Below are 12,055 nucleotides of genomic sequence, written 5' to 3'. Positions count from 1 at the left end.
TGCTTTCTAGTGGGAGAAGAAAGAAATTCGCGCATGCGCAGCTGGGTCACACTTGTAAACAAAACAACAGCGTGATCTGTGAACTCCCAGCATCCCTCAAGGCGTGTGATTTAAAATTTTTCGCAAACTAGGCCTATAAGTATTTTTCCGTGGATATTTAAAAAAACTTTTTGTAGTCGACGTATTTTACGTCCACTCGGCACCCGACAGACAATTTTTGTCGACGTAAAATACGTCCAGTCGGCATTAAAGGGTTAACTTTAAGGGTATGATTTCAAAGGGTAAATATGCTGTAAGTTTCTGCTGGCCACACTCTAGTGATATTAACAGTGCTTGATAGACTATGGACCAAAGTACCTTACTGATTTGAGAACTCTTTGCTTCCATGGGGCAAGCAACTTGTGTCTTGAACAAAAGGAGGGTGCAAATTTGACATTGTATGTCATAACACATAGCTCTAAGCAGTTTCATAAAACTCGAAACTGAAGCAGTGGCATTCAAAGAACAGCTTTAAGGGATACACTTTCAAGATTGCCCCAAAAAGTGCTTTAACAGAATCAAATAGCTTTAGCTTAATATTAGTCTTAACAGGAGCCAAGGTAGAAGCATACAAAAGTGTGCCAATCAACAGACTCATCTTCAGTAAAAAGAAGTGAGTAAAGTGGACCAACATGAACTGTGAATCACTTAAGAAACTAAAGGAGAATCATCCAAATCAAGGTTGAAAAGCATCAAGAACAAAAAAGAACCATGATGGCAGTAAACCTTAAATCCACAGACTGAAACGGTGAGGTGATAGATGCCTGAGATGTTGATGTACCGGGGATCACCTGCAATGATGTTACAGGATGCTGGTAGGAAGCACCAGATGTCTCAGAGGGAGACAGCTGGATGGGAGAAGGTTCTGTGCTCAAAGCTAAATCCTATGTAAAGAACAAAGGTTTCGTATAAGTATAGGAACAACTACTTATTCCACAACAAAACAAACATCTTTAACGAGGTGTTTCCTTTCCTGTTGGCTTCACCCTAGTTCCTGTGCATAATATCAGTTTCTTATCATTGACCCTTAAACGGCGAGCCTCTATTTACAAAAGTGTCTGTCGTATGCCGGCACTGTTCAGGAGTTAGCGCCGAAGTGGAAAAAAGATTTTTCAAAAAATCACAGCACGCATAGTTTTTAACATTAAGAGTTCATTTTTGGCTCCTTTTTTGTCATTGCCTGAAGTTTAGTATGCAACCATCAGAAATGAAAAAAAATATCATTATCATATATAAATATTGAAATATATGACAGCAGCAAAAAAAATTTCATATATAATTGTATACAAATCGCGCTATGAGCAAAACGGTTAAAGCTAATGAGTTATTTTTTTTCTTTGTATTGTACACTAAATTGCGATGATTTTGGTATATAACAAATTGTAAAACAATCAAATCAACACAGAGAAAATATTATCACAAAATGATGCATAAATTCGTAATGCGTGGACGTAAAAAAAAGTTTTTTCAAAAATTCACCATAAATCGAAATATTGTGCTAGAGACTTCCAGTTTGTTGAAAAATGAAGGTAATTCGATTGAATATTACTAGACTGTAAGTGTTTTAGCTTACAATTGCAGTTTTCGACCATTTCGGTCGAGTTAAAGTTGACTGAAGGTAGAATTTTTTCTATTTATCGTGATTTATATGAAAATATTTCAAAACTGATAAAAGCTACAACCATGAGTTATTTTTTGTTGTATTCTACATGAAATTGCGCACATTTCTGTATATAAACCTTATGTAATGACTAATATAAAATGGTGCAAATATTACGACAATGTGACGAAAGAATTTCTGAGATGTTCAGCAGAGTTACCGCGCGGACGTAAGGAAAAAGTTTTTTTCAAAAATTCACCATAAATCGAAATATTGTGCTAGAGACTTCCAATTTATTGCAAAATAAAGGTAAATGATTGAATATTACTAGAATGTAAGAGTTTTAGCTTACAATTGCGTTTTTCGACCATTTCAGTCGAGTTAAATTTGACCGAAGTTTGAAATTTTGGCAATTATCGTGATTTATATGAAAATATTTCAAAACTGATAAAAGCTACAACCACGAGTTATTTTCTGTTGTATTCTACATGAAATTGCACACATTTTCATATATAAAAGTTTATGTAACGACTAATGTAAAATGGTGCAAACATTACGACAACGTGACGAAAGAATTTCTGAGATGTTCGGCCGAGTTACCACACGCAGACGTAAGGAAAAAGTTTTTTTTTTTTAAATTTACCATAAATCGAAATATTGTGCCAGAGACTTCCAGTTTGTTGCGAAATGAAGGTACATGACTGAATATTACTAGAATGTAAGAGTTTTAGCTTATAATTGCATTTTTCGACCATTTTGGTCAAGTTAAAGTTGACCAAAGGTTGAAATTTTGGCACTTATCGTGATTTATATGAAAATATTTCAAAACTGATAAAAGCTACAACCATGAGTTATTTTCTGTTGTATTCTACATGAAATTGCGCACATTTTCATATATAAAACTTTATGTAACGACTAATATAAAACGGTGCAAACATTACGACAACATGACGAAAGAATTTCTGGCGCGGACGTAAGGAAAAAGCTTTTTTCAAAAATTCACCAAAATCGAAATATTGCACTAGAGACTTCCAATTTGTTGCCAAATGAAGGTAAATGATTGAATATTACTAGAATGTAAGAGTTTTAGCTTACAATTGCATTTTTTTACCATTTCGGTCAAGTCAAAGTTGACCGAAGGTTGAAATTTTGGCACTTATCGTGATTTATATGAAAATATTTCAAAACTGATATAAGCTACATCCATGGGTTGCTTTTTGTTGTATTTTACATGAAATTTTGCACATCTTCATATATAAAACTTTATGTAACTGCTAATATAAAATGGTGCAAAAATTACGACAAAATGACGAAAGAATTTCTGAAATTTTCGGCCGAGTTACCCTGCGGACTTAAGGAAAAAGTTTTTTACAAAAATTCACCATAAATCGAAATATTGTGCTAAAGACTTCCAATTTGTTGCAAAATGAAGGTAAATGATTGAATATTACAGTACTAGAATGTAAGAGTTTTAGCTTACAATTGCGTTTTTCAACCATTTCGGTCGAGTCAAAGTTGACCGAAGGTTGAAATTTTTTGTAGTCGACGTACGGTACGTCCACTCGGCACCCAACAGACAATTTTAGTTAACGTACAATACGTCCAGTCGGCGTTTAAGGGTTAACAGGCCGATCACTCGCTTTGCTGATACAAGTCAAATATGTGTGACCATCATGCTTAGTAACAGACAAATGGCTCCTCAACTGATTATCCCTGAAATATCTAGCCTCAGGAATTCTTATTATAAAAAGACAACACCCTACAAACAACAAAAATTTGAACTATACCAGTTGTCCTGCACAGAAAAATAAACTATTTTCAACAACCACAGTGCACTACTGTAACAGCGATGTTAACACCACAGTAGCAGAAAATTGAAGCATGGAAAATGGAGTTGCTTTACCATTTACCTATCAGAGGGAGGGTAAACAGAAGTGAGAAAGGTTGGCAATCCTGTAACAGCCCCCTTATTTCCATTTCTTTTTCTCAACTGTTCAATGAGCTGCAGCTCAGAAACTTACAGCTATATGAATGTTAGGCAAGATTCATAGAAATATCAGTACCATAAATACCCAAACTGTATTATTTCTGACATATTTCATTCCCTTATATAAATAAAATTACAACAAAAGGCAAACAACAAAACTATCTGATCAAGTGGCTTACTTTTGCATAATAACATGCTTCAATATGTTTCCTAAAGTGTGATCTTCACCATTGATGACAAATGTTCGACAAAAGTCATCCTGTCCTGGACCAGTCACCTGAAATGGAAGTGTGGTTACATTGTATTAACTTTTCTTAAAAATTTCATTTGAAAGTCTTAACTTTGGTATGCAACATTATGTAAGCAAATAAAATAGCAAATTTTAAAGTAATCTGTATTTTCCTGACATATAAACCTGAAGGTCTTTACATAGGATTTAACTTGCGAATGCGAGCTGGAGCAGTCGTTTAACTTTCAAATAAGGTTGTTAACTATCAACAGTAGGGGGGGGGGAAGCCCGCCCACTCATCAGTCTGCACTCCACTTCGCCTTTTGGCCCAGGTACCAGAATGAGGGGTGGTTGAAGTGGGTCATAAATGTAAAGATCTTCAGGTTTATATGCTAAGAAAAATACATCTTAATTTTAAAATTTGCTATTTGTTCATACACAAATATAAACCTTTGGTCTTTACATAGGAGACTTACCCAGTCTGGTTTAATCTCTGAACCGACTGAAGTTCTACCCACCCGGGAATCTCTTCCTGGTCACAAAGAGCTGAGGAAGGAAACCCTTACCTATAGCATGTTGAACATATGGGATGTTCAACTGCCAGACTTTTAGGCATGAATTAATGAGTTTGTGTCATTATTTAAAAAAAGGCTTGGATGAACCTATAGTGTTGGAGATAATAAAAGTGCTAATAAAAACCAACAGGTTGTTTTATTGTCAACCCCTCTCACCCCTTGCTGGAGGGGGAGGGGGGGACCTGCATCTAACATTCCACAAAAGATAGAAGACAGGATACTCTGCTGCAGGCAGTCCCCTGGTTAACGGCGGGGGTTCCGTTCCCAGCTGAGCACCACTAACCGAAAATTGCTGATAATTTTATGTTAATAAATGGCGTTTATGACACTGTAAGTACCAATAAATGACTTATTGCCGGTGTTAATTGCTTATCAGTGCTGATAAAGCACTTACTGACCCTGTTAACCACTTACCAATGCCGATAAACCACTTTCTGATGCCGAAAAGTCACTCAAGTGATATAAAACTGGAAAGCCGTTAACTGACACCTCCGATAAGCATGGACTTCCTGTATCTAGACTCACCTACATGAAATGCCTATCCAGCATGTGACAGCTTGCTACCTGCCTCTGCACTAAGAGAGAGAGAAAGGTCAAAAAGAAAAGGGAAGAAACCAATCACTCATACATATTCTCTCTCGCTTACTGTTTACCTTAGGCGAGATGCTACTTGTCCCTCTATGGGAGCCGGGTGAGCTACACAACTTGTTGAACTACCACAGGACCCAAGGAAAACGTGTCCAAGGACCAGTGGGAAATGTCCTGAATGTAAAAAGACATGACTGTGGTCTGGCAGGACCACAGTAATACCTGTAGAACCAACAGGTTCTTTCGGAATGCGAGGGATGGGCTGATGGCCCTAATCTCATGAGCTCTTGCCCGGATCGTACTCCCATCTACCTCATCTGACAAAGAGTATGCCAGCTTGCTCATCTCACAAAACCAGAAGGAGATCATATTCTTGGACACCTCTTTCTCGGTCAAGCCGGTACTAACAAAGAGTCGTTGACATTCATGCCTGATATGTCGAGTCCTCTTAACACGTTAAGCGCCACACAGCAGTTTGATAGTTTTCTCCTGGTGCCATGACTTCACAGTAATACGCAGTTAGGCAATATGTAATGGTGTGGCAGTAGTTTGGTTGTTAAGGAAGGCGACAGTTTCTTGATGTAGAGAGATTCTAAAAGAATGAGCGAAAGGCAATAGGTAGTTTGACAGAGTATTTTGAAATTACAGTATTGTATATAACGTCAGTTTTAAAGGAGTTTGAATGGTTCCTTATGGCCAAAAATTCTTTTGATTTTAAAATGCAGCCAGTGTGATACCAGACACCTCTATGGGAATTGATGTGGACTTTCAGTAATCATCGGGTAGATCCAATGTAATTTGCAAAAATGAAGTTTTCATAATAAAACTAATATTGTAATACTTACCTGAACACCTGAATTAGCCCTGGTCACCTACCAGCCCGAACTACATCCCCATAGCTTTTACCCACTAAGTGGGTAATAAACTGTCAGCGTTACCAACGCTTACAGGAAAATCTTGTCAAATGAGTTACCTGAAGTACCGTTGGCAACACTGCTGCAAGTCCCGGCCGAGTGAGGCTGAGATCCCCAATTGCATTATCCACTATTCAAATTGAAGTGGGGAGGAGGGTGGGAATCATTCAGGTGTTCAGGTAAGTATTACAATATTAGTTTTATTATGAAATTTTCATATTGCAATACACTCCCTGAACACCTGAATTAGCCCGATTAACAAAATTTAGTGGAGGTGGGATCAATCTAAATCAGCCCGACCTGCCAACAGGGAAAGCAGGTAACTCATTATTCGCCTACTCTGTATAAATGAATGTATCCTCACCTGGCTATCCCACTTGGCAGGTGAGAATGTCTGTAGAGAGAGTACCCCAATGTCAGTCTCATGTCTAGGTAGTCTGAGTCGAGCTACCTCTCATGTGGTATTCAAACCTCCTCATGGATAGAGTAGCAAAATAAAAACCAACCTACCATGTGGCTAATCACAGCCTCCCATGATTAGTGGAGAACGATGAACCTTCCATGTGGCTAATCAAAGCACTCTCATTTATGGAGGGTCTGAGTCGAGCTACCTCTCATGTGGTATTCAAACATCCTCATAGATAGAGAGTAGCAAAAAATAAAAACCAACCTACCATGTGGCTAATCACAGCCTCCCATGATTAGTGGAGAACGATGAACCTCCCATGTGGCTAATCAAAGCACTCTCATGTATGGAGGGGTACGATGAACCCCCAATGTGGCTATTGTAGCCTCTCATGTATGGAGGAGAAGCTGAGTGTGCAGGATCTTCGAGTTCTTCGCCGTCCGTTGCCGCTGATGTCTGCGCAGAAGAGATTGAGAAACCAAACCTGTCCACTGGATCTGCCTATCTTCACAGTACTGACGTCAAACCTAATATTCTCACTATGAACCCCGACTAACAGAGAATCCAAATTTCCTCAGACTACATTCATTCTCTAGAGTCCCCCCCACCCTTAACATTACTATGTAATTATAAGATCGAGTTGGTCGTCGCAAAGGGACCAAGCGAGAAATTCTTCTTTGAAGAAAACTGAACGTCTTTTAGGTAGAAAGTCATGAAAACCCACTCCGACTTCCAAGTGGCCGCCTTTAAGAACCTCCGCACTAAGAGAGTACCCCCTTAGCTAAATGAATGCACCCACGATAGAAGGATTAGCGGCTACACACGGACTAAGAGAATAACTTTCATGTAAAAAGGAGAACAACGCATCTCCCAAGTGACTATTCAGAGCCTACCTATTAAGGAGGGATGAGGCAGTGTGCCGAGCCGATGACCCTCCGCCCTGCAGGTTGCAGCAAAGGCCGACGAGTGCAGAAGTATCCCAGCGCCGACGAAACAACCTAGGCTAGCCAACGAGAGCACCCCTTTGGACTCTCATAGGGAAACTATCAAAGATTAGGATACTTAAGATGTACTAAACTTAAGTTCATGTGATTATACTATCACTGTTGCTTAAGATTCTAAAGCCTAGAAGGAATTTCTCTATCTGGTTAACCTAATAATCACCGCACTACGTGAATACTAGCTTAGCTAAATGAGCGCACCCTAGATAATAGACTTCGCTGTTAAACGTGGACTAGGTGAATAACCTTCCAATCTTCGCACTAAGAGAATACCACCTCAGCTAATTGAACGCACCCTAGATAGGAGAATTCGCCACTATACGCGGTGGGGCGAATTGAACGTCTCTTAAGTAAAGGAAGAAAACAAAGACGGACTTGCAAGTAAACTAGCTCCAGAATAGAAGACTCTGAACCATTCCTTAGAAAGGAAGATGAAGTGGACATACTCAGAATACTGTGCGGTAATGAAAAAAACTGTTAAATACTAAATATAATGTGACATCAAATTAAATTGCGTTCAAGGGCATAAACCTCGCACCACATGAGAATCGTGAAGTGTGCCCGCAACTGTGTTCGTGTAGTGAGCGCTTATGAACCAGGAACCAGGAATCCTTTCTCCAAAAGTAACTAATCGCATCCTTGAGAGCGGACGGGAAGGACTCCACGGTGAGACAAGAAGTGTACACAGAAGCGGATGGAGTTTATCAACCTTTGATAAATATTCGCATCAGACATAAAGACATCTCCGCTCATGCCGGAACCGAACACTTGCAGATAAAGAACCTTAAACGAACAAAGCAGAGTGTTAGCCTCGGCGATGACTTCCAGAAGAAGAGAAATACTTATCACTTCCCGCCTAGGAAACCAGCCTAGGAAACTTCCTGAAGCTCGCCCATTTTTTTTATCTGCAGCTAAAGCCGAAAGAAAGAAATAAAACACCTAACCAATTATCTTAACATTAGAACTTCTGACAAATCTCACGAGGGAGCCCGAGGGAACGTAACAAGTCAAAGAAGATCTTACTACTAGAAATTTTTGGGAAGATAGAAAAATGTACTGCAAAGTGCTGAACAGTAGCCAGCAATAGCCAAAAATGGAAGAATCTTGACTTTCTGAAGGAATAAAAGAAAACCCGCTATTTCCGTTATGGCAGGCCTAAAGATGGAATGACCTTCCTTACGACACAGACTTCCCCATGTCAAGTTGACCTGGTAAAGCTTACAGGTTGACTTCTCAAACTGAAAGAAACACTGTCTAGACATAGCTTTAGTGTTTGGACTGTCTAGCTGTTTGCTCGGCAGTCGCCCGCAACTAGGTTCATCACACAAGAGTTTGGATGATAATGGTGGAAATGCGGTTGTCTAAAAGATCTTCCGCATGAGGCGGAACATTGGAACTTCCGTAAGGAGCCTTAGGAATTCCAGGAACCGAGGGTGTTAGAGCCAGCAAGGAGCTAGAGTCATAGACGTCTTGACACTACCGCAATTCCTGATTACCTGATGAATGAGACCCAATGGCAGAAAGTATACACTTCTAAGTTCTAATGATCTTGTTCCCCCCGAGTTCTCATTTACGACACGGCAGTTACGATGTCGCAAAGCAGACCCACTACTGTGTTGCACACTAGGACTGAGAAACACCTGAGGGCTTCCTTTACAGCCCTGAGGTTCCCAAAGGTTATGACTCCTCTTGTTCCCGATCCCTCCAGAGGCCCGAAGCCTGGGTCCCTCCAAGGTTGCTCCCCAACCTTGATATGAGGCATCTGAGTACAAATGAACGTCGGGAAGAGGGGAGACTATAGACCTTCCGGATGTCAGATGCGCTTCTTCTGGCTGTCACAGACAATCTGACAAGCGAGAATCGTTCCAGATTATTCCCGATGTGGAAGTCCCAGCGATTCCTGAGACAACCTGAAGAAAGCATGTGGAGACACAAGACCCTGGAATGAGAGAGAGAGAGAGAGAGAGAGAGACTTATTCAAGTGGGTACCGGCTGTTCCCTGTTAGACAGGAACCCTCTACTTCCACATTTTGTACCTTCAACGATGCATAATTGCCGACACTGGAGACATGAGCTAGAAGCAACAAGTTCGTTATACTGGCCACATCCCTTGAACCCAGAGCAGCCACACTAATCATAGCTTTCTGTGACGCTACTGCTGACGATGGCTACACGAAATAGACCATGGAGGAGATATCCTCCTCCCTAGAAGACTGTTGCAGAGCGCAAAAGACGCCCTCAACAGAACCCTCTCCAAAAGTCCGGACAGTGAGGTGGAAGCTTCAAAAGAAGCCCCTCCTCTTCTGCCAAAGGACGTTGTACAGTCAGGCGACATGTTAACCTGGTATGCCAGCCTTATTGACACTGAAGTGATGAGGTGTCAGGCAGTACTGGACCAGAGGGAGTATCATCTTGTTTGAGCAACTACCAGTTCTGTTGCATATGGCGACTCGAACATCGTTGCTTCGGTAGTGTAGGCTCCTCCGGAATCTTGGATTGGGGATAAGTGAGGATGAAGTCTACCATCCGCTTATACTCATTCTCATTGGCTGAAGGAGAACTAATATCTGGTACCGGATCCTCTTCTTCAAATGAACAATCCTTGCCCGACTTGTTCGACCGAGCCGGAGGATTGTCGGACTGGTCCGACTGAGCCGGAGGATTGTCGGACTGGTCCGACCGAGCCGGAACAGGAAAGAGGCAGGCTGATCTCTAGCAAACGCCGAACTTGAAAACCCAGAACTTGCTACACCTGGGTGGGTGAGACAGACACCTGATGTATCAATCACGAACGTACTGGAGGCACCAAAGTAGGTTGCGCAAACCCCGCACCACCCAACGGGGATGACGCAACACCTGGGCGGATCACGCCCACTCCTGAGAGCGAAGATGCCGCAACACCTGAACCACTCAAATCCGGATGTATCAAAACCGCATGAGAATGGGAATCTGGAACTGAAGACCCGGAATCAACCCTGAACCAACATGGATGCCTAGACGGAGAGACAGAGAAAACCTGCCGGAAAGTTGAGAAAGAAGAAGCCAAAGGAGGGAAGAAGGAAGAAGCCACACTCGGAGTAACCACCGGAGCACCCAACGCCGACGTTGGACAGATGGAGAAGGTCCCAACCAGACCGAACTCAAAGGAGTATTGAAGGGGAAGTTATGAGGTACCGAACCGAAGGTAACAGAAGAAGGCAGTTACCAACTATCCTGGAGAATGGAAAGGCTGCTGAAACTATCGGTACTGATACACTGAATGCTGGCGCAGGCGAATCGCCGACTGCCGTAGCATCCGCAAGAATCGTGGAGGATACATTACAGTTAGGAAACTATCGGTGCTGATACACTGAACGCTGGCGCAGGCGAATCGCCGACTGCCGTAGCATCCGCAAGAATCGCGGAGGATACATTACTGTTAGGAACCCGTAAAGAATGAAATAAGGAGTTGCTGATGCCTCCGCAAACACCTGAGAAGCAACTAGACCGGATGCCTGAGAAACTACCGGATTTGCAAAAGGTGATAAAGACGATGGGTCCGTAAAAGGTACCCCTTCCCTTAACCACGAAGAGAGAGAGGGGGCCGCTGAAGCTCTAATATACAGGGTTGAAGCAAGAAAGCCTTGCTCTGCTGAGTTAAAAGCCAAGAAAACAGGATGTCCAAAGAGCGGACCGAAAAGAAGATTGAGAAGGGCAATGGAAGAAGGCTTAGAAGAAAAAGGGGAAAAATGGGAAAATTCCGTAGCGGCCGAAGAGGCCATAGATTTTGAAGAAAATAGACTGGTTCTGTTCCCCCTGCTCCTGATAATCTTGATAGACACTATCACATCAGAAAATTCTTTAAGACATGATCATGAATATTGGAAAAACTCGATCGCCAGAATTACCACCATCGCAAGACGAAAGAAATTTTAAAATCCCCAAAGGAAAAGGAACCTTCGAAGAAGGAGTATTCAAGGAAAACAAAAATTCAGAACCAGATACATCAGAAACCAAATCTGAAAGACCCTCCACGGATCTGGAAACCTTTGTTGCACAGAGCACGAAGCAGGAAACAAGACCAACGATTGATCTAAATGAGAGACCTAAACAATAGAGACCCCAACCAAACTTGAACCCAAAGAAGACCACGTTCAACTACTTTTCCTGAATACTTCCTAAATTAGAATTCCCACCCTTCTGAGTGATTCCTAATTCTAAACCCACCTTAGAACTTACGGTTTTAGAGGGAAGGGGGAAATCTGCTGCCAACACTGCCTGCTCTGCACCGGGGGGGCCGGCAGATCTCTCCTTCGAGGTTTGCAGTTCTCCATGACGCCCAGCACCCGTTAGGGCTGGTTCTGGAACAGGCAGGGGGGCTGAAAAAGAACAATTAGTATCTACAGCACTATTACTACTATTCTTATCTCTAGTTTCTGTTAATTTAGTCATAAAGCTAGAAAAAAACAGGTTTTGACATAGGAAAAACCTATTTTTGGTAGTTGCTGTTGAGTCCTCAAAGGAGTTACCTTCCATGGTCTACCAGAGCTCCATGGTGACCAAACTAATATCAAAGAATTCTCTTCTAATTTAGTTGGTCTTTTGGCCAGGTATTGTGTCGTAATGATTAACATTATAACACATGATGGAGTATATAATGGACTTAAAGATAAGAGGGCACTTTCCCTTATCTTCAGCAAAGCTGAACCCAGTTTTTCCAAAGTCAATTAACCTGCA

At 41.5% G+C, this 12,055-nt stretch overlaps 1 protein-coding gene across 1 annotated transcript in view; it reads right to left on the bottom strand.

The window, feature by feature from the left end:
* l(2)37Cg (RNA polymerases I and III subunit AC2 l(2)37Cg) overlaps nt 1–12,055 on the bottom strand; it is a 303,443-nt gene that overhangs the window by 245,858 nt on the left and 45,530 nt on the right. The window contains exon 2 of the mRNA XM_067112403.1: nt 3,806–3,903. Coding sequence (XP_066968504.1) covers nt 3,806–3,903 — 98 coding nt within the window. The remainder of the gene's footprint in view (nt 1–3,805; nt 3,904–12,055) is intronic.

This window comes from Macrobrachium rosenbergii, chromosome 12, assembly GCF_040412425.1.
Source record: "Macrobrachium rosenbergii isolate ZJJX-2024 chromosome 12, ASM4041242v1, whole genome shotgun sequence".
Taxonomy (NCBI): Eukaryota; Metazoa; Arthropoda; class Malacostraca; order Decapoda; family Palaemonidae; genus Macrobrachium; species Macrobrachium rosenbergii.
The sequence above is the reverse complement of the archived record's forward strand: the minus strand, read 5'-3'. Positions and strand labels throughout refer to the sequence as shown.